The 25,969-nt window shown below is 43.7% G+C and overlaps 1 protein-coding gene across 8 annotated transcripts in view; it reads right to left on the bottom strand.

Moving 5' to 3' along the window:
- The window catches only part of STX8 (syntaxin 8), a 172,761-nt gene that overhangs the window by 26,122 nt on the left and 120,670 nt on the right, over nt 1-25,969 (bottom strand). Inside the window, exon 8 of one of the 8 annotated variants that reach the window (XM_043496332.1) lies at nt 14,747-14,944. The exons of the other annotated variants lie outside the window; for them this stretch is intronic. Within the exon in view, the coding sequence (XP_043352267.1) occupies nt 14,889-14,944 (56 nt within the window). The 3' untranslated portion in view covers nt 14,747-14,888. Of the gene's footprint in view, nt 1-14,746; nt 14,945-25,969 lie in introns of those variants that run through there. 8 annotated transcript variants of the gene reach the window in all.

Below are 25,969 nucleotides of genomic sequence, written 5' to 3'. Positions count from 1 at the left end.
TGGGTGGTGGTGGGAGTGCCTTGTGCTGCTTAACAGCAGCCCCTCTCTGCTGCTTTAATATCTTGTGTTAGTGAGTTCCACAGGTTAATTACAGTACGTACTGCATTACCAGTTTCAAATTGTTGTTTTTCAAGTCAGAAAAGTGGTGACTGCAATATGGGACCTTAAAGGAATCCAAGGGACCTACTCCACCCCAGGAAATATATGCTGGATATAAAAATTTCAAGTAATTGAACAAATATGGTGTTTTGCTTGGTATAACAATCTACAAGATCACTAGTGCTACCATTGAAAAAGTAATGTTGTTTACATGACTTCTAGGAGGACTCTCCTATCTGCAGAGCTGTAACTCAAGCCAGATGGTGCAAGTCTGAAAAAGTTTCACATATAAAACCAACACAAATCTTTTCAAATGGAAAAAAACCACAGATCCCCTTCATTGCATTCTTATAAAGGTGTGTCTCAAACCGTAAAATAATGTTTTTTTATTCTTGTCTTCAATCAGATTATACAAAGATCAATTTTAAAATTGTACTTCAGATTTATCATTCCTCTGTTATAATCTATATCACCTGTGGGTGTGTTTTATTACTGAAGATCGAGTCACCTTTAAGGACACGACACTATGAAAAGACCCTGTGCTCTCTGGGGCGCTGATCCAACAAGCAGATCTGCATGGCTTGACCCAGGCATCCATGTGGAGCCCTACTGACATCAGCTGGGCCTCACATAGGTACAAGGGTCTGCCCAGCTGGATTTACATTCAGAATCAAGCCTCAGGGGCCAGATCTAAAGCCCTATGAAGTCAATGTAAAATAACAGATCGCCTTCAGTGGGCTTTGGGTCAAGAACGACATGATCCAAACTGACATGGTGTTCAATATTCAGATGAGGTGACTGAAGGGAGCCAGGGGACTTCTACAATGTGGCTTCTGACAGCTCGTTAATAGTGGAATGCAGTTTGTCCAACAGGTCCTGCTCCAGCTCAGTCATGCTGGCACCTTTAGTCTGTGCAGGCTACATGCTGTATTAAAGATACAGGCAGCTGCAGACTGCCTGATTTTACTTTTTCTAGGTGCAGCCTGTGGAACTGCAGTAAGGTGCTGATGCAGCCCTAAAAGGGGCAACCTCCGATTTAAGACAAGCAATGGAACATCAATGTTCTTTAAATAAAATCATTTATCCAAAGCTTCCTCTCTCTTTGTTCCAATTACTTTTTTTGTCTTTAATAAAGGTTTGGGTGTGGCAGTTAGTTTGCTTCCTAACAGCAATCATTTTTTAAATTCTCTAGTCTCTTTAAAGACTTTGAGAAGAGATGTTTAGTAAGATCAACTGCCAAGAAACATCTCCCAGTTAACTTCCTTTGGTCCTAAGTCAGTAGGGACATTAGCACAGCAGATTCTATCTGCAAATCCAAATTTCTAAAAAGAGACAGTTTCCCCTGCAGATCAGCGGTTCTCAGCTTTTACCATCGTGGGCCACATACGCAGCTCTCTATGGGTTATGTGGGCCGTATCTGCACAATATATATATTATCTGTATGGCCCTGAGGATGTCACATGGGCCGCAGCTGTGTGCTGATTGGGCCCCAAGTGGCCACGGGTTAAGAACCACTACCTCAGACTGATATTGGTAGGGAAAACATCCTAAGCAAGGCAAAACATTTTTTTAACATTTTAGTTTTCGAAACACATGGTGTGGCCTATAATAGTACTCACAGTAAAGGATGATTTTAAATCTCCTTCCTCACTTAACTTGCCAGTGAACATGGGAAACCATTAGCTCAAGCTGCTACAATTAACTCACGGCTTCTCCTTCAAAGCAGAAGCTGCTTGTCATGCAAACAACCTGGGAGACTCATTCTCATTGCAATGTGAAAGGAGGGGTAAATTACTGAGTTAAGTAGATTATTGGGGAAGGAGTCACACTCAGCAACCTTCTGAGATGATTAGACCCTGGGAAATTCATACTGCAAATCCGTAGGCCCTGACAGTGCACATTCATTACCACTTTCTGGACAATCTGCAATCAAAAACTTCTCTGGCAGCATTAAATACCTCTCTTCCAATGGACTTTCATTTAACTTTTCAAAGAGGAGCTAAATTTTAATTTTTCAGGGAGAATGCTCCAGCAGCAAAGCAAACACACACTCAGCAGTTCACCAGTAAAATAGCCATTTTCTTCAAAGAAATTCCATCATTTTCCAAATAAAAAATGCTATTACCACCAAATCTAAATACACACACATGGAACATAGGCAACTGACTCCCTTTGGGTACCCTCAAATGGACCTCTGCGAATAAGACACAGAGTGAAGCAGTTATCTCTGAAAGGAGCTGCTGTTTTACAGTAGGGTGCGCATTTAATAAATACAGCGTAACACAGCAACTTTCAATTTGACCAGGAGAAAAGTTACAGTTGTGGCAAGAAAGCCAGTTCCTCTAGTGAAAAAGGCTTACGTGTTTGACTTTGTATCACGTGTTACACAGGAAGTTACAGGAAAGCGTCAATGCCCAGGAGTAGAAGAAAAACATGAAGATTAAACTCAATAAGTTTCTGGAGGAGTTGGTATGATGGGATAACATGATTTTGGCAATTAATTCATCTTTAACTATTCATGATAAATAGGCCCAATGGCCTGTGATGGGATGTTAGATGCGGTGGGATCTGAGTTACTACAGAGAATTCTTTCTTGGGTATCTGCCTGGTGAATCTTGTGCACATGCTCAGGGTTCAGCTGATCACCCTATTTGGGGTCAGGAAGGAATTTTCCTCCAGGGCAGATTGGAAGAGGCCCTGGGGGGTTTTCGCCTTCCCCTGCAGCATGGGGCACAGCTCATTTGCTGGAGGATTCTCTGCACCTTGAAGTCTTTAAACCATGATTTGAGGACTTCAATAGCTCAGACTTAGGTGAGGGGTTTATTACAGGGTGGTGGGTGAGATTCGGTGGCCTGCGTTGTGCAGGAGGTCAGAGTAGATGATCATAATGGTCCCTTCTGACCTTAAAATCTATGAGTCTATGAAGCTCCTGTTCTATTGTGGCCACTCCCTTTATGCAGAAAGAGGACTGCTGGGAAAATACTGCCTCTAAGAAAGCCTGCTCCCCAGCAGCTTCAGTCAATGAACTCCATCACAGGGTTTTATTTGTCTAAGGAACAGAATTTTCTTAGCTTAGAAGAGTCCCTTTTCTTTTTTTTCATCTGGTACATTACAGCGTATGCTATTCACTGTTCTTTTGTGAATTTGGGGCTTCCCACTTTTTGTGCAATTGTGTAAATCAAAGGGAAAGAGAATAGCACAAGGCACGAGCAATATGGCATACACAGAAGAGCACTGGCTTGAACTCCCTCTTTGGTCACCTGATGCTGGTTTACTAAAGTCAGGGGGGTTTTAGAAGTTTTTTTTTAAATGAATGAAAAGCGCCTCGTAGGAGGAAGTAGAGAATCTGAGGTTGCCACACTAGGATACAGCTGCTGAAAGGAAATTCCAGCATCACCAAAGCCTTATTCAATCCCAGCAGTGACAACCTCCTTCCCTTTCAATGCGCCCGAGGACTACACTGAAATGATTTCAAAAGTACAACCCTTGTGCATACGCAGACAGATGTTCTTCAGGATACACCATCACTGATGAGCAAGAAGCATAAGGCCTAGGGAGCCAGGTCACTGAACTGGAGTACGGGATTAATCTCTGGAAGACAGTCACAGGAGGAAGAGAGTTCTGATATGGGATGTAAAATGTATAAATAAAGAAGATGTGAGCATGGAGAAGTGGTGTCGGGGCAAATCATGCAGGTAGGAATATGTGGGGGTCACCTGAAAGAACATTAGGCTTATTGATCTAGGGGATAAACCAGCTGAGCAGGATCTAGAGGCAACTACATGGGTTAGAGGTTATTTCTTTTTAAACTCTTGAACCATATGGATGATTTCCTCCCCAGTACTGGAGTCCGCTCACATCACAGCAAATAGAAAATACTGGAGGCTAGTCAAGAAACAGGTATGGTGATTCCAATGTGAATCCTGGGAAATCATACTTTAATCCACACCTGTGGTCCACTTCCTCATGCCAGTGCTCCACCTGGCCATCGTGCGCTCTGAATTGGACACTTCGCGATCTAGTGTGGCTGTCCCAGGAGAATGAAGGTCTGACTATCCTTTTGCTTGCTCTTTATTCCTGAGGGCATTACATGCCAAAAAATTTAAAATTCTGCACATAATATTTTAATATTTTGCAAGTTTTATTTATCAATCAATAAACACAGAGTCTCCAGCATGGCAGTGGGGAGCACAGGCCACTGGCTTTAGGAAGGTAGGAGATCACTCTACAGCCTCCCCACACAGACTCAGTCAGGCTGAACCCAACCCTGACACAGCACAAGGCCTGGGCCTGCCCCAAAAACATCCTGGGGCCCAACCCCTCTGCCCTAGGCACACCACGTATGGGACAGGCAGGCTCAACCAGGCAGAATCCAAGTGTGGAGGGGCTCAGTGTTGGGGGGATCCAGGTGTGGGGTAAGAGAATTGTGTGTGGGACAATCTGGGTGCAGGCAGCTCAGTGCGGGGGTCTAGGTATGGAGGGATCTGGATGCACAGAGGCTTGTTGGTGGGGGAGGGGGGTTCCAAGTGCATCGGCAATGGACTCTGCAGGGGCTTCCAGGTGAAAGTGGTTAGGGCTTAGCGGAGGGGTCTGGTTGTCTCAGCAGGGGGTCTGGTTTCTGGGGGAGTGGGGCTTGGTGGGGTGGGGGTCCGGGTGCACCTAGTTGGGGGTCAGTGGCATGGGGGTCTGTATGTGTGGGCTCAGGCTAGTCAGGGTGGGGGTCTGAGTGCAGAGAGTTCAGTGGGGGGTGGTCTGGGTGCAAGTGTGGGGGTCCAGAGGCAGAGGGTCTGGGTGCAGGGGTGCTCCAGATGCAGGGGTTGAGGTTCAATGGGATGGGTTCAGATATAGAGGACTAGGGGGTTCTGGGTGAGGGTCAGGCTTGTCAGGGGTGTCTGGGTATGGGAGGTCCAGATGCACGGAGGTTGGGCGGATGGGGGAACAGCTCCCCATACAATGACTCCTCCCCCTGAAGCTGAGGACTGTGGGGGGCAGGAAGCAGGGGAGGATACTGAGCTTCCTGCAGCTGGGGGAGGTTTCTGGTGGTGGGTCTGACCAGCCCCAGCCACTCCTTGCAGGGGAAGAGGAAGTCCCATCCTCTTCTGCCTCCAGCCCAGCCGGGACGAGCATCTTATCCTGGCTCAGGGTAGGAGCCACTGGCTGGGGTCTCCACAGCCCTGGGGTGATTTACCTCTCCACCAGTTACTCCAGGTGCCTGAACAATGTACCTGTGCAGCTAGGGAGTGGTGCATGATTGCTCTTGCTCTGCTTCCCTGTCAGAAAGTCATTTTTCTGCAGGGAAGCAAAAAAAAAAAAATCTGCAGAGGACATGAATTCTGTGCGTGCGCAGTGGTGCAGTATTCCCCCAGGAGTAGCTCTTGGACTGTATGCTGGGCAGAGAGAGCAGCTGAGAATCTTCCAGCACAGAACCGATGTGCCTTTACCCTCAAGACCTCCTTTGTTGAAACTACCTTGGTTTTTATCAAGCTCCAACAATTGCAAAGGTAAGTCTCAAGCAAGAAGCAAGATACTATCCAGCACTATTCAAGACCACTATCCAGCAGCCTTATACAAATAATGCAGACAGATTTACACCCCAACTCCTATCCACACGCCAAGAGGCCTTTTCACTAAAGGGTATATTTGAAAATTTTCCTTTCTACAAAATTACAGCATAGGGAATCATCTACCATCCATAAGACCAGAAATGCAGACCAGTGCAGCCATATCCGAACACGGTTGCGGGAGACACCTTCAAAAATGTTTCCATTGCCTTTGTATATCACGTTATTGCAACATTGTCTAGGGATTCCCTATACCAATGATAAGAAATAGGGGACAACTGGAAAGCTTTGAAAAGGCACCCACTGTGGGCAATTAAATTAATCCCATGTGGGCAACCTTTAGATGTGCCTATTGGGATTTCTCCCCTTCTCCACAACCTCACTCTCCCCTTTCTAATTTCCTCCCTTCTCCACCCCATCTATACTCCCTTCCTTGCTTATCTGTACACAGCTGCCTTGACCTGACTCCCACTCATGTGAGTCTGAAATGGTGGTTCTCTAACCAGATAGTGCAAATTCATGCCTCACTTGTATCCGGGCTTTTTAAAGCAAACTTTTTCAATGAGAATTGCTGCCGAACTCGGTGCACTCCCTGGCCTTCTTGGGGAGCACACTTGTCTGGGCTGTCATCCCTGCACACCAATACATAGCAATCTATCGTCCAATTAAGGTACAAAGCCAGCTAATATACTTAGACTCACTTTATGGATTATCGAGTGTATCAACGGTCCTATGAAATGGGGGAAGAAATGCTAATTACGCTTCGCAAACTCCTGGTAGTAGGTTTGCCAGGCGTCTGGTTTTCGACTGGGACACCTGGTCAAAAAGGGACCCTGGTGGCTTTGATCAGTACTGCCGACCGGGCCATTAAAAGTCTGGTCAGTGGCATAGCGGAGGCCCGGGGCTAAGGTAGACTCCCTACCTGCCCTAGTTCCATGTTGTTCTCGGAAGTGGCCTCCAGGTCCCTGTAGCCCTTAGATGCTGGAGGGGCCATGGACTGGGAGGTTCCGTGTGCTGCCCCCACCTCAAGTACTGGCTCTGCAGCTCCCATTAGCCGGAACTGCAACCAATGGGAGCTGTGGGGAGCGGTGCCTGCGGGTGTGAAGGCAGCATGCACCGTGCAGAGCTGCCTATCCACCCATGATCTAGAGGTTGCAGGGACCTGGTGGTCGCTTCCTTGGAGCCACCGTAAGTGCTGCTGGGACCCCGCACCACAACCCCCTGTCCCAGGCTAGAGCCCACCTGAAACCCAAACCCCTCAGCCTCGGTCCCACCCTCAGCTGGAGCCTTCACCTGTACCCCAACCACTTGGCCCAGCCCAGAGCCCTCTCCTGTACCCCAACCCCATCATCCCTGGTCCCAGCCAGAGCCCCCCTCCTTCACTCCAACTCCCTAGCCCAGCCCGGAGTCCGCTCCGACACTCCAAACCCCTCATCCCCGGCCCCACCCCAGAGCCCACACCCCAGCCAGAACCCTCACCCTCCTGCACCCTAATCCCTTGCCCCAGCCCAGAACCCCCTCCTGTACCCCAAACCCCTCATCCCTGGCCCCACCCCACAGCCTGCACCCCCAGCCCAGAGTCCATACCTCCTCCCACACCCCAGCCCGGTGAATGTGAGTGAGGGTGGGGAAGAGTGAGTGATGGGGGTATGGAGTGAGCGGGGGCAGGGCCTCAGAGAAGGGGTTGGACAGGGGTCTTCGGTTTTGTGTGATTAGAAAGTTGGCAATCCTACCTGGCAGGCATCATCCTGAGCCAGGAGACCCATCTCAAAGACAGAAACAAGTTACTGGATAGGGAGTTGTTGCTCTACCTGAGCAGGACATGGCATTTGGCAACTGAATAAAACCCTCCACTTCATTACCCAAGATGAATGGCCAACCAGTGGTCACTGACAACATATACAGCCTTAGGCAAAACTTCTGAGCCTTTACATTTCCTCAGACCTAGCAAAGGATTGACTGCAATTAAGGAAATGCTCTGGGAAGAATTCAAGCTTCCCATAAATCCCTTACTTGTTCTGAGAGATACATCCTGGGTTCCCCATTCTAAGTCAGTGGGAACTTTGACCAGCCACCAGATGTCATGGTAATGTGGCGTCTTTTAAACCCTACCTGTGGGGACTTTATTGGTAGCCCATAAATCATAGCCCATAACTGGATTTTTTAAAATCTCTTCTCCACAGGTAATAGCTCAGGCTGCTGGTAATAACAGTGATGTTATGGCCACATCTGGCCATGCCCCTTGTGCATGGATCTTCAAAATACACATTTCAGGTAACCCTCCCAGATAGTAATTTAATATCGCTCTCCTCTTCTGCTTTCATACAAGATGTAGTGACAGAAAAGGAAACTGCCCCTTCCTATTATTTATTATTTGTTCCTAGGCTACCCTGTGTGATGCTACAGAAGCATACAGTATGACCAAGGCAGAATTCGTTCACAGCTACAAAAAACAAAATGGCCCAGGTTAATTTTATAAAACCTCTCCTTGAGCTTAACCTAGACACAAAGCATACTGTCTTCCTGTCATCTTCCAAGATTCAGAAGCTGGTTGCTCACTATGAATTCACCACAAAGCACTTAAGCAGAATTATTACAATTCAGGCTTTGTGAATCCAACTGGGAATGAAAAAAAAGGGGAGAAGGTGGGTAAGCTTTGTTATTTTTAGTGGGGAAATTACTGTGCAAGAGGGAGGGTATTGCCAGATAGTAAGCAATTCAATAATTGTTATGGAGGATATTATGTGCTATGAGGCAGACTTTGCTTCAGTTGTGATCCCAACAGGAGAAAAACATTTAAGAATGCAACTAGTGATTTATTCTACCTAGGATTTAACTGATTACTGCTAACAAATTACTTAAAAATGGGATTACATGCTTATCTGACATTAATGTGCACCTCTCTCTCACAGGCACATTGTCAGTACTGGTACTAGCATTATAGATGGGTTCTAGCTACGTCCCACCAGCTGTACTAAGTGGGAAAGTACTCTGGTGCTGGGTTTCTTGGTACTTCTGGCACGCTGTCCAGGTGGCAGGTGTGTGTGAAAAGGCAGATCTGTTAGAACACTTTGCATCCCAGTTCAACATCCTGCTTATGTGCACCAAGTTATCTAGTAAATTATTCCCCGATCTTGGCTGATGATGCTTGCAGATTTTGAATACAGGAGATTCCCGCGCAAGGCAAACTTTCTATGCCCACCCCTTACTAGCCACTTCCAGACATTGATTTGCTGATCAGTCACCAGGCAATGAAATATCTCCTTGGCGTACAAAGATGGTCTTCTACCAGAGGACTTGAAGAGTTGTTCTCTTCAAATCTGGGATCTCCAGCAGATTAACATTCTTCAGTGCTGACTGAAATACTGCTAAGACTATAACTAGTAGCAGATCCTAGTCCAATGACTTTCCCCCTCTCCCAAGTCCAAAAAACTTCTATTTTTTTTTCAAGTAAACTAAATATGAAATTATTTCCATAGTCTCTGTGGGCTGATAACATGGATGGAGCTGCTGCTGACCAGGCTAATGTTTAGAGCTGAAATAAAGGCCTACCCAAGTGTTGATTTGTGGCCTTGCCGTGACACAGAATGTAAAAGGGTAGATATACTTTTGTCCATGATAAGAAAAAAAAAGTAATATGTTCTTTCATTGCCTTGGCAATACCTTCCATCCCTGCTGGGCTAAGGCAGCCACACAGGTCCCTTGGGGAAAGAGAAAATGGATTAGGGGTGATCTGCTGCAAGAAATGCATGGTGACTTTGGGTGCAGGTCAGAGAGGCACCTTGAATTGCATAAGAGCAGCTGGGGTAGGAGAGGAAGGACAAAGTGACAGTGGAGTCCCTAGAGCACAACTGAAGGACAAAGGAGGAGGACGGATGGCAACAGAGGGAGCTGTTTGAGTAGCTGATCGCCATGACGAGCAGCAAGCTCTGGACACAAGTGTCTGCACCAGCACCATTGCCAGTGGACTCTCCTACATGCTAGCATGTCCTGCAGCCAAAGCAGCTACTGGACAATTCTGGGATGGGGTGGGTAATGAGTCAGTCAAGGCAGTCCGAGGATGGAAGTACGCATGAGCAGATATACCCTGTTCATTCGACCCCCATGCACCCGTGAGGAAAGGAGAAAAGGCTATGCTGACAGTGTGCAATTCCATTACCAGTGAGATGATAACACACAGACTGGCATCACTGTGACCGTTTTCATGCACATAGCACTTTTCAATGTTGTTACTGCTTACATATTTTACTGACTAGCAGCTTGGCTGACTGTATTTGTTCTTAAGGCAGTATTTTATATTATGGCATTGGGCACACTTGCATCCAAATGGTTTTGTAAGCAGCGCCATCTTGCCTTTAGTTGGCCAAATGCACATTCTACTACTGTTCTGCAACTACTTATGTAATTAAATCTTCTTCTGCCAAGTGCTCATACACCAGGGTACGGCTTCCAGGCAACGGAGAGTAGATTGGGTCCCCTAAAGTTACAGCAGGCACAGACACCCCACTGATAGCCATATTATTTGGAAGGAATAACGTGCCTTCTTCTCCAAATAGGTAAAGTCCAGATTTACAGAACACCTTGGAGTTAGCACCCTGCTGGTGCATCCTAAGTTGGCGTTCATGAATCTGACTTTATGGTCAACCAAGGCCTGCATAATGATCAAGCAGAATCCTTTCTGGTTGACATATTGATGTGCCCCTTGCGGTGGGCAAACAATGGCCCCGTATGCCATGATGGCTGCATTCTCTCAAAGCCAGTTGTTATTTTGGGAATATTAGCAATGTCCACCGCGCATGGCTAACCCACAGCAAAAATCACCTCACAAATCTCCATCACTACTGCACCAACAATTGACTTGCCAAATGGTTAGCCACTGACCTGTAGCGGTCTGGCAATAGCAACCTGCTTCTGGATTGATATGGCCTCCTTTATCTACGTGTCCTTGTGCTGGAAGCTGGGGCAAGTGGCTCACACAGGTCCAAGGTGGAGGGCCTTCCTCATGAGGAAATTATGGAGGCAATGCTGGTCATCCCAGATCTGCATAACAATGTAGTCCCACCACTCAGTGCTTGTCGTCCTGTGCCGTAACCATCCATCAGCACAGGGCAGAGGTCCACCCCACCTTTAGTCCTACACCCAGCTGCGGCTCCTGCCTCAGCCACCTTAACCTTCTCTTGGAGCCACGACCTCGCTCCCGGCCCCAGCGAGGCGGGGACTGGGGTAAGAAAGGGTGCAACCCTCAAAAGTTTGGGGGCCCACTGGCATGGGGGAATCCACAGCGACAGCAACCTGCATTAGCTGGTTCCACTCTGCAACGTCAGCATCTAGCCGGCAATCTCCTCGCCAAGAACTGCCACCTCCACTTTCTGAGGACTGCAAGCTGCTGCCAAAATGCTTTCCACTGCATCCTGCTGCATTAACAGTGCAGCCACAAGTAGGAACAGTTTGTCACCCTGTGCTGATCCATGCTCTGGAAGAGGCTGGAGTGGACAGAAGTGAGGTGCGTGCAGAGCTGGAAGTGCTTCAGGTTGCTATGCTGAAGGACTAAGAATACTTCTGCACAGGATGTTGGGAAGAACAGATGTCCCACAATGCACCACAAAACAGTTCATAGAGTAGCTCAATCCTAGAACATACCACGAGAAATCCTTTCACAAGGTTACTGCAGTGGACACATGGGTATGACTCGGGTGTGGCCATGTAGCGTGGCTGCTTGCAAGTGGGTTTAGCTATCCCAAATGCCCTACCCAGGTAAACTCTGCAGCGAAGACATAGCTGCAGTCTGTCTGTGCCTCAGTTCCCCATCTATATACTGGGGGTGACAGAACTGCCTACCACACAGGGGAGTTGTGAGGATAACTACATTAAAGATTGTGAGACACAGCCATACTATAGTAATGGGGGCCATAAACACACCTAAAGATGGATGAAAAGATCATTAGCTCCCTATTGCCAGCAGCTTAGATCACTAAAGTTTTCCTTACATCTTGCAGGAAATGACTTATCTGAGATACTACACATCTCCCATCAAGCTATCAATAAGTTCCATTACTCACAGCTCCCTACGTTCCATGGAAATATAGACGTTCAGACTTTAAGGCAAGAAGGGATCATCTAGTCTGGCCTCCTGAATAACACAGACCATGGTACCTCACCCACCCACTCTAGCAACAGGCCCATAACCTCTGGCTGCGTTACTGACATCCTCAAATCTTGTTTTAAAGACTTCAGGTTACACAAAATCCACCATTTACTCTAGCTCAAACCAGCAAGTGGCTCGGGGCCCATGCTGCAAAGGAATGCAAAAAGAACCCAGTCTCTCTGATGATCTGACCTGGGTGGAAATTCCTTCCTGAGCCTAAATATAGTGATCAGTTATACCTTGAGTATGTGGGTGAGACCCAACAGCTAGACACCTGTGAGAGAATTCTCTATAGTAACTCAGCCCTCCTGTGCTAGTGTCCCATTTTTGGAAGTTGGCAATATCTCCTAATTGCAGTTATGAATGGGACACACACCACTGGAGGCAACTACACCATACCATCCTCTCCATAAACTTATCACGCTCAATCTTCAAGCCAATTAGGTTTTTTTCCCCACTCCACTACTCCCCTTGGAAGGCTGTTCCAGAACTTCATTCCTCTGATGGCTAGAAACCCTTATCTAATTTCAAGCCTAAACTTGTTGATGGCCAGTTTATATCTATTTGTTCTTGTGCCAGCATTGACCGTTAACTTAACTCCTCTTCCTCCAAGGCATTTCTTTCTCTGATGTATTTATATAGAGCAATCATTTCTCTCCTCAGCCTTCATTGTGTTAGGCTAAACAAGCCAACCTCTGTAAGTCTCCTCTTGTAAGGCAGGTTCTCCGTTCCTCTGATCACCCTAGTAGCCCTCAACCCTTGGTTCTCAGGTTTCTAGTTCTCTTAGCCTGCCTGTGATGAGTTATTTCTGAGCCTGATGAGTCCCCTGAGGTCATTATCTACACTTCCTAAGAGTCCAGCCAATCTACAAGCAAAGGTCTAACCACCTGACCTCAGGGCAGATATATAGGCTCTAGGCTCTAATTAAAAAAAATTAATCACTATTAACTGCAGTTTTAATGGTAGTGTTAAACAATACCATTTTAAATTTATTATAAGTATTTTTGGATGTTTTTATACATTTTCAAATATACCGATTTCAATTATAATGCAGAATATGAAGTGTAGAGTGCTCACTTTAAATTACTATTTTTGATTAAAAAGAAAAGGAGTACTTGTGGCACCTTAGAGACTAACAAATTTATTTGAGCATAAGCTTTCGTGAGCTACAGCTCACTTCATCGGAATGCATCCGATGAAGTGAGCTGTAGCTCACGAAAGCTTATGCTCAAATAAATTTGTTAGTCTCTAAGGTGCCACAAGTACTCCTTTTCTTTTTGCGAATACAGACTAACACGGCTGCTACTCTAAAACCTATTTTTGATTACAAATATTTGCACTGTAAAAAAAAGTCAAAAGATGTACAATGTACAAGTTGAAGCATAAAGGGACATCTGAAAGTTTAGCATAGCTGGCATGTAAATACCTTGCAACACCGGCTACAACAGTGCCATGTGAACACTTGTTTTCACTTTCAGGTGGCGTTATAAATAAGAAGCAGGCAGTATTATCTCCCATAAATTAAACAAACTTATTTGTCTCAGCAATTGGCTGAACAAGAAGTAGGCATGAGTGGACTTGTAGGCTCTAAAGTTTTACATTGTTTTGTTTTTGAGTGCAGTTATGTAAAAAAAAAATTCTAATTTGTAAGTTGTGCTTTCACGATAAAGAGATTGCACTCCAGTACTTGTATGAGGAGAATTGAAAAATATGATTTCTTTTGTTTATCTGATTCACCTTTAACTTATACTCCATGGACTAAAATGGAGCTAATCCCGATTGCATTCAGCGTAAGTGGGAGGAAAATCAGATCCAAGTACAAATGCACCTGAACCCCGTGGATGCAGACTAGGGGGCTGCTAGCCCATGTCTTTGCTGCCTTTGCCCAGGTTAGTGCAGCTACACTACTATTTTTAGCATGCTAACTCACACAAGAGCTAGCATGATTATTTCTAGGCAAGCTGGGAATCAGACCCCTAGCTCACAATGTAGACATAGCCTAACTTGTTCTGTGGACGTTGGTACAGTGCACTTTAAAGGAACTTTTAGTGAACTGTAATCACACTTTGGTTTGCTGCTGTGCACACTAACACACCATGTAGACGAGACCTAAGAGAAGCAAATGGGGAACCAAGAGAGAGAAGAAATTATAGCCTGTAAGAACCATAACTAAAATGAAGAATATAATAGTAAGATGAAAATTTACCAAGGTCCTGGGGACCAGACTGCCTCTCAATATACATCAAAAAGGTAGGATGCAGAGACAGAGTGAGAATCCATCCAGCTCTGCACTTCAATCCTATTTCTTTCATAATCAAACCTCAGGTTTCCTCCAATGATACATATTGGTGATTAATTTTAACTAAACATTTATCAAACTCAAAAATCTATCTGAACATAATGCCTAAACACACAGCTTGAAAAGATCCAAAAGTAAGAAGCAGAAAAACATAGAAGAGTTAGTTATCTTCCTGTTAGATCTTTGGTATCAGTAAAAATCATTTTAGATTCTATTTTTTCCACCAACAGGTGTTATTAAAATTTTCTACATTGCTTAAAGGCTGACATTTATTAGGTGTTATTAAAAGAAAAAAATTAATGCAAGATTGAGGTAGAGAAGTTCAGCACACAGACAACAGCAAATTCAAATGTTAATGTTCATATACAGTGTTTTCTTTTTTTAAATATGTTAGTTTATGTAATTAAAGATCTGACAACAAATATTCAGGATGAATCTTATAGTACAGTTAATATTTCTGTAAGAACCCAACATTTAGAATTTCCTGACTTTTAAGTCCTTAATTTTTCACTTTGAAGTGAAATTAAAATTAATTTTTTCATTTAATGTTAAGGAATGTTTCACGGCTAATGGCCTTTACAGGTACTGTGGTTCTGATATGGTTCTTAGTCTAAGCACTTCAGCAGGACTGCAACACTTGCTCATTGTTCCAGAGCAGTCTACTATTAAGAGCCATAATGAAAAAATTTCTATGTTCTTGGATTCATAAGGAGCTTATAAGTGGTGCAGCACAAAGAGACCTGCATGGGCTGGAAACCATATGGCATTTATAAATTCTCACGGTTCACAGAGAACTGATGGGTCCAGAAGTCTCTCCGGCCCTGGCAGTTTGACCTTGACCTTTTTTTATTAAAAAATAGTGTAATATAAAATGAACATGGTACACATTAAATGGATTAAAAACTGGCTAACTGATAGTCCTCTAAATGTAACTGCACATGAAGAATCGTTACAGAGCAGGTGTATTTCCAGTGGGGTCCCACAGGGATTGGCTCTTGGCCCTACGCTATTTAACACCTTTATCAATGACTTGGAAGAAAACAAAATCACCACTGAAAATTTGCGGATGACAAAAAAATGCAGGGAGTAGTAAATAATGACGAGCACAGGTCACGGATATAGAGCCATCTGGATAGCTTGGTAAACCAGGTGCATGCAAACAATATGCATTTTAATATGGCTAAATGTAACTGTACATCTAGGAACAAAGAATGGAGGCCATACTTACAGAATGGGGACTCTACCCTGTAAGCAGGGACTCTGAAAAAGATCTGGGGGTCGTGGTGAACAATCAGGTGTGACGCTGTGGCCAAAAGAACTAATGCAATCATTGGATGTATAAACAGAGGAATTTTGAGTAGGAGTAGAGAGATTATTTTACTTCTGTATTTGGCAATGATCCAACTGCTGCTGGAATCCTGTGTCCAGTTCTGGTGTGTGCAATTCAAGAAGGATGTTGATAAATTTGAGAGGGTTCAGGATCCACGAGAATGATTAAAGAATTAGAAAACATGCCTTATAGACAGACTCAAGGAGTTCAATCTATTTAGCTTAACAAAGAGAAGGTTAAGTGGTGATTTGATTACAGTCTGGATGTATCGACATGGGAACAAATATTTAATAATGGCCTCTTCAATCTATAACGTGATCTAATGGCTGGAAGTTGATGCTAGACAAATATGGATTGGAAATAAGGCATACTTTTCAACAGTGAGAGTAATTAACAATTGGAACTTACCATAGGTCACTCACAGTGGATTCTCCTTACCTGACCATTTTTAAATCAAGATTGGATGTTTTTCTAAAAGTTCAGCTCTAAGAATTGTTTTTGGGAAGTTCTATATGGCTTGGGTTATACAGAAGGCCAAATTAGATGATCACAATGGTCCCTCGCTGTTTTGGAATCTATGAAGTGGGTGGTTTTCTCTGATCCTGTGGAGTTGCAAGGTGAATGAATAAAAGATGCTGCTAAAGTTTGTGCCCCTTATGGTGAAGCAAGATATTTTACAGAAGATTTGCCTTTCATCCTTTACATGCAGACACAGCGACAGATGGAAGAGGCAATGTGGCATCACAAAGACTCAGTCTAAGAATTAACCAAACTCCCTGCTAAGCAAATGCATGGGGGTGTCCGCAGGCAGGCAGACAGGCAAACAGGTAGGGGTGAGGCGAAAGACAGAATCTTCACATAGATGTGACAATCATACCTCTGACCTGTCTCTCATTTCAAATCTAAATTCACCTTCGTGTTCTCATTTAATTATAATTTATATCAGGAACACTGAATTAAACTGTGATTACAGATAAATGTTTTCTATGCTAATGACATCATCTCCATAACAACCTGGGGCTGAACTAATCAAACCTCAGCCATCCCCTGACAAACTACCCAAAACAGCATTGTTTGCGAGTAGTCCTCTCCATCCACCACATCACCACTTCTTGACTACCTCCACTGGGTAATCTCTGTTACTTGCCAAATCAAATTCAAACTTCTTGTTCTCACCTACCACACCCTATGCAATCACTCCTCAGTCTTTCCTCACCATGTCTCATCTCTCATTATGACGCGCTACTGTCTGCACTCCTCAAGTCTTTTCCTCAAAGCTGCTCTCTGATTGCTGGCTTGGTACCTTCTCTTATGCTGCCCCTTCAATCAGAAGTCATCTTACTTCTGGTCCTTGTCCACGAAGCATCCATTTTGTTTCCTCCTTCAAAACCCTATTTGAAATTCACCTCTTCAAGCAATCCTGCCACTTGCTGCTCATCTTCAGAAACACCCCCATCTCCCTATCCTGCACTGATACATGGGGTCTTGCCTTGCGTAACGTGGATTGCAAATCTCAAAGGAAGGGAACAGACTACCTATGTTTGTCAAGCTCCATGTAAGTTTACAGCATGACGTGCATTATTAATTATTTCACATTTTCTGGGCTAGCAACCTATAATTTGTTCCTCATTTTGGGTTGTGGCTGTAGACAGGGCCCACATTTGTGCCTCAGAAGATTGAGAGGGATGATTTACTACAGATGAGCTAATTACCTTCCATAATCATCTCTTCATCGGTGTTAGTCAAACTGGGTTTTTCTGAACTGACATTTTCAATAAAGATGCAAACCATGTCGGTATTGGTCCATTACAGCCAAGAGATGTGAAGACAGGAAATCATGTGAAGAGTTTCAATATTTATCGGGAATTGGTCTCAGCTTGCTGGAGAAAGCGTCACAAATTATTATTCCACTGGCTTTGAAATAAGCCACTTTAACGTTAGCAAGATTAGATTCTTTTAGGTGATGTTCAAGATTACTATATTAGTTAGTTCAAGTCATTTCTCTAAAAGCTAATAATCTAATAACCCCATGAAATTTGAAGGCTAGTATTCCTCCCTCTATAAAACACAGACATTAATTTCTTAAAGAACAGTGTTTGCCCTTTTGGTTTAACCTCCAACCCACCATTAAGACTGATGAACAAAACCTCTTCTACCCCTCACTAATTGTTTTGTTTACCCATATATGTCGGCTATAAAGGCTGGGTAGTTTTGGGTTCTGTAGGAAGTTTCAGACAATTGCTCTAGCATTCTGTTGGGGGATGTGGGTTTACTGTTATAAACAGAGGTTGACCTCTAGCAATGCCAAGCTTGCACTTGCTACTGTCTTCAGTTTAGCAACAAAACACAAAAGCAGCGTGCATGTATACACTTTCCAAGCTGAGCCAGCTATTCAGAGTGGGCTGGAGCTTCACACGTAATGGGCCCCCTAGAGACAAAGCCTGAAAGTTTCTTAATTAAGTCTAAGTGAAAGACAGCCTAAAAGCATCCCGCTTACATCTTCAGAGTACCTTCATTCTGGACTTCAAACACACAGAGTACACTGCCAGTCAGACCAAAGCATTAATAGCCAGTTGACAATTTTTCTCTTTTAAATATAGAATGCCTTGCCTTCTGTGCAGCCTTTTCAGCCTGCTCGCATTTTCCCTGCAATTTTAGACATGTCTCTGGTTTATAAAACAGGAAACAAAGGGACTTCTTGTGTGTCAGCAGCCCTCGACAGGGTCTGCGTTTCATTCCACCCTTCTCCAAAGCAGGGCAATGTCTGGAGAGCTCTTTAGCCGTTTTTGGCTCATTAACATTTCCATGAGGGATCAAAGAATATATTTAAAAAAATTTAAGTATAAGTACAATTCCTGCTAGGGAACCAGAATATATTAAAAAACCTGTTCAGATTCCTTTCCCTGACCTGCTTCATTATTATTAGATAACTGTCTCTTCATGAAACCAGGTTTTATTTCCATTGAGCTGCCGTTCTATAAATCCTGTGACAGTCTCAATAAATCCATTCCACTCAATCCCCCCATCCCTCCCATTTTCTGAGCTTCCCTGTGATAACGCTTCCTGCAAACAGAACCTAATTACTGCCTGGCAGTAAGTCACCAGTAGGAGGAATTGCTTTAATTTTGCCCCCTTTTAACAGCTGCTCAGGGTGGGCTGCGAGGTGGCTGTGGTAATGAACCTGGGGTGAATACTAAAGAAGCACTGAGGCATAGCATCCTGCAGAGAAAAATATAGTATTTTCTCCTTGCTGGAAGCAAATCAAGGAGCTTAACATGTCAAAAAGGGAGCTTTTTACTGTATATTTGCATTCCCAAACCAGAGGAATTTCTATGCACCTGACCATCTTGTAAAAACTTCACCTTAAAATGTTGAAAGTGCTAAACATACCCTCCCCCTGCTTCTCCTCCACAGCAATTCTTTGCTTTCTCATTAGAAATGCCCAGCAACATCCACTAGACAAAGACACTGCAAACAAAGTGCATGGAGAAGGCGGGAAAAAAAAATCGAAAGAAAGAAGTGCAGAGGAATTCTTCGTTCACTGATCTGTAGAATACATTAATATCCTAAACTGTTGGCACAGCCTAAAATACTCAGGAGGCTAACAATGCAAGCAATGACTCTGAGTCTGGGATCTTCAAATAAACCACCTCTGCTGTCATGGCCACCGGGAAAGAAAATAACAGCGATATTAGCTGACCTTCATTTTGTTGTTACTCCAGACCTGAGTGCAGGACCCTGTTTGCCTGTTACTAGGATTTCTTAGCTGAAAAATGTAAGCATTTCCTAGACGATACCAGAGCCAGTTTATTAGATAAATAAATCAGGCTCTAAGCAGTCGCTTCTGCTTGATAATGAGAAAGATAAGAAACTGATCTCCCCCCACATCCTCCGCCACCTAAAATAAAAACCCATCCATGCTCTTAACTAACACTGCATGCACACTTTTAAACAGACAGTTAATGAACAGGTGAAGGGCATTTCAACCTAGCCAACTCATGGGCAAGACAATGTGTTCAGCAAACTACAATACAGACACTGCCTACCATTTTTATGGCCTATGTGATATAAACTTGTCCATCCAAGGAAGTGGAAAATAATCATCAAAAGACTAACATTATTTCAAACATTTTTCTGAAGAGGTTGTTTAGAGGGAAATAGGTATTTTTTGAAGTGATCATCCATAAAGGGCTGTAAAAAAAAAGTATAAAATGTGTTTCCCAGAATCATAGAAATGCAGGAGCAGAAGGGATCTTGCGAGTTCATGAAGCCCAACCCCACGCACTGAGGCAGAACAACATACACATCATACATGTAGACAGGTGTTTGTCCAACCCTTATTTTTCCTAATATCTAACCTTAATCTCCTTTGTTGCAGATTTAGCCCTTTACTTCTTGTCCTACTTTCAGTGACAGACTCCTACCTTGTCCTCTTTAGAACAGCTCTTTGCATATTTAGAAACTTATCACTTGTCTCTCCCCCCTCCTCCCCCCGTGTCCTCTTTTCTCAAGACTAAACATATCCAGTTTTTAACCTCCCATCACAGATCAGGTTTTCTAAACCTTTTGTCATTTTTGTTGCTCTCCTCTGGACTCTCTCCAGCTTGTCCACATATTTCCTAAAGAGTAGCACCCAGAATTGGACACAGCTGAGGTCTCATCAGTGCTGAGCAGAGTGGAAAATTACCTCCCATGCCTTATTTTCACAACACTCCTCTTAATAAACCCCAGAATTATATTAGCCTTTTTTACAACTGCAGCACATTGCTGACTCGTATTCAGTTTTTGATCCACTATGACTCCCAGATTATTGTCAGCAGTATTACCACACAGCCAGTTATTCCCCATTTTGTAGTTATACATTTGATGTTGTTTTGAATTCTAATCCTTTCCTCCAAAGTGCTTGCATCCCCTCCCAGATTAATGTTATCAAAAAAGTTTATAAGCACATTCTTCACTCCATTATCCCAGACAGTAATGAAAACACTGAATACCACCTGAGATATACCAGACCCAGGACTGACCTGTCTCCAGTCCTGTGGGACCTCATCTGCCCTTCATTAGTTCTCGAAGATAACTGCTAGCAGTTCCAAAACTGCTTCCTCTAGTTCAGGGGTGGGCAAACTTTTTGGCTTGAGGGCCACATTGGGGTTCCGAAACTGTATGGAGGGCCGGGTAGGGAAGGCTGTGCCTCCCCAAACAGCCTGGCCCCTGCCCCCTATCTGCCCACCTCCACTTCTTGCCCCCCTCAGAACCTCTGACCCCCCATCCAACCGTCCCTCCAGGAGACCCCCGACCCATACCCCAATCCTGAGAGGCCCCCCAGGGGACTCCCATGCCTATCCAACCCCCCGTTTCCCCGTCCCCTGACCGCCCCCCACCCCACCCCATCCAACCATCCCCTGTCTGACTGCCTCCCTGGACATGCTGCCCCTTATCCACCCTCCCCCCCACCCCCCCCTATACCATGAAGCTCAGAGCACCAGGACTGGCAGCCATGCCGCCCGGCCGGAGCCAGCCCCACTGCCGCGCAGTCTAGAGCACCGGGCGGCAAGCCGCAGCTCTCGCAGCCGCGCTGGCCAGGCAGGAAGCTCACAGCTCCGCCGCCCAGAGCACTGGCAGCATAGCGAGCTGAGGCTGTTGGGGAGAGGTGGTACAACAGGGAAGGGGCCAGGGGCTAGCCTCCCTGGCCGAGAGCTGAAGGGCCAGGCAGGAGGGTACCGCAGGCCAGATGTGGCCCGTGGGCTGCAGTTTGCCCACCTCTGCTCTAGTTCCTTACCACCACCTTCCCGCTAATAAGGGCTGGAGGCATCTGCCTTGAAAAGAACACAAGGTGCTAAGTCCTCTGAGGGACTGAGAATGCAGCCTCCACGACTCTCCTGTCTACTGCAGGTTGAGTGAGGAGCAAAGGACTGAAGCAGCGTTTCAAAATCCTATCATAACATTAAAAAAATTACTTTTTTACAAATAGTTAATCAGGACTTTTTAAAAGCAATTCAAAGTCATGACATGGAAGCCATGATAAAAAACAAAAAACAAAGCCACCATGCTATGAAAGAATGGGCACAATCAAGTTAGTCTCTGACTCTGATAATCTACCGATTGACATGTTTCAGCATTATTTCTGGAAATACAAATTGGTGATTTAATTCTGAGATGTATCCTAGGAAACAAAACTGTAAGCAGCTACCCCTGAATATTTCAGACAATTCCAAGTTTTCCTTTTTATATTCAAATATAACTAATTACTTGGCCTTTTGGGATGATGGACTGCTTGGGTGAGGTAGGTGCTCGGCCTCTCAGCTTAGGCTGATTGTACCAGTTTAGCAGTATGTGGGTTGCCAACAGCTGCTCCAAATCTGCTAGGTGCAAACAAGCACTGGTGAAGTTTGGTCTATTTGAACAGCTGCATATGTAAATGTAATTAACTAGGTGTCTATTAGAGAGACAAGGTGGGTGAAGTAATATCTTTTATTGCACCAATTTCTGTCTATTGCCTGTTTTTTTCCTCACCCACCCTTTACTCTCATAGGCATACTGTGCTCCACTCTCCCTCCTTCACAAGAGAAAAAACTGACCACTTGTTGCTCACTAAATGGGCCTAACCTTTATTAGATCTTATAGAGTGTGTGATTTATACCTTTGCAGATGAGTCCCAGAGACTCCGTTCTCCATCAATCTTTTATGCCCTTAAAATATGGGGCTTTGCTATCAAAAGTTTAGTCATCCAGTGAATTATTTCGGTTTTCGGCTGAAGTATTTCCATTAGGGCTGTCAAGCGACTAAAAAAATTAATCATGATTGATCGCGCTGTTAAACAATAGAATACTATTTATATAAATTTTTGTGGATGTTTTCCACATTTTCAAATATATTGATTTTAATTACAACACAGAATACAAACTGTACAGTGCTCACTTTATATTTATTTTTTATTATAAATATTTGCACTGTAACAAATAGGAAATAGAATTTTTGAATTCACTTAATACAAGTACTGTAGTGCAATCTCTTTATCATGAAAGTTGAACTTACAAATGTAGAATTATGTACACAAAAATAACTGCATTCAAAAATAAAACACCATGTAAAACTTTAGATATTACAAGTCCACTCAGTCCTACTTCTTGGTCAGCCAATCGCTCAAACAAGTTTGTTTACATTTGCAAGAGATAATGCTGCCCGCTTCTTATTTACATTGTCACCTGAAAGTGAGAACATACGTTTGCATGGCACTGTTGTAGCCAGCGTTGCAAGATATTTATGTGCCAGATACACTAAAGATTCATATGTCCCTTCATGTTTCAACCACCATTACAGAGGACGTGTCCATTCTGATGATGGGTTCTGCTCAATAGCGACCCAAAGCAGTTCAGACCAATGCATATTCATTTTCATCATCTGAGTCAGATGCCACCAGCAGAAGGTTGATTTTCTTATTTGATGGTTCGGGTTCTGTACTTTCCTCATCGGACTGTTGCTCTTTTAAGACTTCTGAAAGCATGCTCCACAGCCCATCCCAATCAAATTTCGGAAGGCACTTCAGATGCTTAAACCTTGGGTTGAGTGTTGTACCTATCTTTAGAAATCTCACATTGGCACCTTCTTGTGTTTTGTCAAATCTGCTGTGAAAGTGTTTTTAAAATGAACAACATGCTGGGTCATCATCTGAGACTGCTATAACATGAAATATATGGCAGAATGTGGGGTAAAACACAGAGCAGGAGACATACAATTCTCCCCCGAGGACTTCAGTCACAAATTTAATTAACGCATAATTTTTTTTTAATGAGCATCATCAGCATGGAAGCATGCCCTCTGGAATGGTGGCCAAAGCATGAAGGGGCATACAAATGTTTAACATATCCGGCACATAAATACCTTGCAATGCTGGTCTCAGAAATGCCAGGCGAACGTCTGTTCTCACTTTCAGGTGACAAGCGGGCAGCATTATCTTCCGTAAATGTAAACAAACTTGTTTCTTAGCGATTGGCTGAACAAGAAGTAGGACTGAGTGGACTTGTAGGCTCTGAAGTTTTACATTGTTTTGTTTTTGGGTGCAGCTATGTAACAAAAAAATTCTACATTTTTAAGTTGTGCTTTCATGATAAAGAGATTGCACTATGGTACTTGTATGAGGTGAATTGAAAAAATACTATTTCTTTTATAATTTTTACAGTACAAATATTGGTAATATAATAATATAAAGTGAGCACTGTATACTTTGTATTCTGTGTTGTAATTGAAACCAATGTATTTGAAAATGTAGAAAAAACATCCAAAAGGGTTAATAAATTTCAGTTGGTAATCTACTGTTTAACAGTGCTATTAAAACTGATTAATCAAATTAATTTTTGTAATCGAGATTAATTTTTGAGTTATCGCGCGAGTTAACTGCAATTAATTGACAGCTCTAATTTCTATATTTGAATTTCCAACCAAAAAAAGGAAATTTTACCCAGGAAGAAGCTCATTTTTCCAACCAGCTCTATTCATAACTAACTGTTCTACAAACTGTATCTAGTAACTCATTCACATTGCTCCTGTCACTGCTAGGGTAGTGCATTGCATGCATTATTCTGTATTTTTATTTATATACTATGTATGGTTAAATACTTTGTTTCTGTATAGTTCTCTCCATTCCAATTAATTATTCCGATTGTGATCCAGTGTACCTGTTTCTCCATCAGATACTTTTAAATCAGATGATCTGAATGAATTTCACACATTACTCCAAACTAAGGGTACGTCTATACTACCTGCCGGATTGGCGGGTAGTGATCGATCTATGGGGATGATTATCGCATCTAGTGTAGACGCAATAAATCGATCCTCAATCGCTCTGCCGACAACTTTGGAACTCCACCATGGCGAGAGGCGGAAGTGGAGTCGACAGGGCAGAGGCTTGCGAGGACGCAAAGTAAGCGATTCTAAGTCAATCTAAGATACGTCGACTTCAGCTATGCTATTCTCGTAGCTGGAAGTTGCGTATCTTAGATCGATCCCCCCCCCACACACACAGTGTAGACCTTAGTCTCATCAGTTACTGATGCTGCACTAGAATATTCTCCTCTGACTTGAATTCAATGCCTTTATTTATAAACCCAGAACTCGTTGCTTCAGCTGTTTCCTAGGATTGTGCCAAAGGTTTGAGAGCCATCCTCTCTTGTCCCTAGATCCTACTACAGATTTACATTTTGCAGCTGCTAATGTATAGGTTTGAAAATGTATAACAGAACCTCAGAGTTACGAATACCTTGGGAACAGAGGTTGTTTGTAATGCAAATATTCATAATTCTGAACAAACCATTATAGTTGTTCTTTCAAAAGTTTATAACCGAACATTGACTTACTACAGCTTTGAAACATCACTATGCCAAAGAAAATGCTGCTTTCCCTTCTCCCCCCCACCCCCGCAGTTTATGTTTAACACAGTACTATACTGTATTTGCTTTTTTTCACCTCTGCTGTTGCCTGATTGTGTACTTCTGGTTCCAAACAAGGTGTGTAGTTGACCTCATAACTCTGGTGTTTGTAACTCTGAGATTCTACTGTATTGTGTTTTGAAATCTGTGCCTTGCCTCATTACCTTACATTTTTTCGCACTGAACAGCACAATTGACTCATCCCATTTGTTTTTGTTTATTTTTTAGTTATCCAAAAGATTAGAGGGGAAAATGTTGTTCTCCTTTTCTCCTCAGTATACTGTCTCCATTTGACAGCATTGTTCCTATCACTGTTTCACATTGCACCTGTACAGCAAGTAACAGATGAGTTTCCCCTCATGCATGCATGGGTCTTTTCTTCTTCCCTGCTGTGAAAGCATTTAAAGTGTGGTGTAAAGCCACAGAAATTGGCAGGAAGGACAACCAGAGAGGTTGTGGTACCTGGAAATACTTTTAACCCAGACTTTAAACCAACTTAATTCTAAACCCCTTTCCTTAGCTTTTCTTCTGGTCTGACCCGAGTGATCCCCTTCATTGTTTCTTCTTCCACCCCTTGGAACACGTGTTTCTGACTCTTGAATCAATTCTCTGTCCTCCTTTGTGAATGTTGTGACAAATCATTCATGTCATTTTGCTACAACAGGTACCTTTCTTGTCACTGCTCCTGTACCTCCAGCTCCCCATTCCACGCTGCACTTTTAGATGAAACTGCTGCTGTCATTTTAGACTGTAAGCTCCTTTGAGCAGGGACTGCCTTTTTATCATGTGTGCGTAAAGCAGTGGGCCCCTGCTCCTTGAGTGGGGCCTCTAGACATTACTGCAATATAAATGAATAGTGTCCGAACATCCTAACAGTGCACCCTACAGAAACAGACGCTTACCTGCCTGCCTTTACCACAGTATCTGAGCACCTCATAATCTTTAATGTATGCATCCTCACACACCTCTGTGAGGCAGGGCAGTGCTACTGTCTGCATTCAGAGATAGGGAACTGAGGTACAATGAGGCTTGGGGACTTGCCCAAGGTCACACAGGCAGTCGGTGGCCAAGCAGGGAATTGAACTTAGGTCTCCCAAGTCCTAGGCTAGT

This window comes from Dermochelys coriacea, chromosome 14 (genome assembly GCF_009764565.3).
Source record: "Dermochelys coriacea isolate rDerCor1 chromosome 14, rDerCor1.pri.v4, whole genome shotgun sequence".
NCBI classification, from domain to species: domain Eukaryota; kingdom Metazoa; phylum Chordata; order Testudines; family Dermochelyidae; genus Dermochelys; species Dermochelys coriacea.
This window is presented reverse-complemented; position numbering and strand designations above follow the sequence as displayed.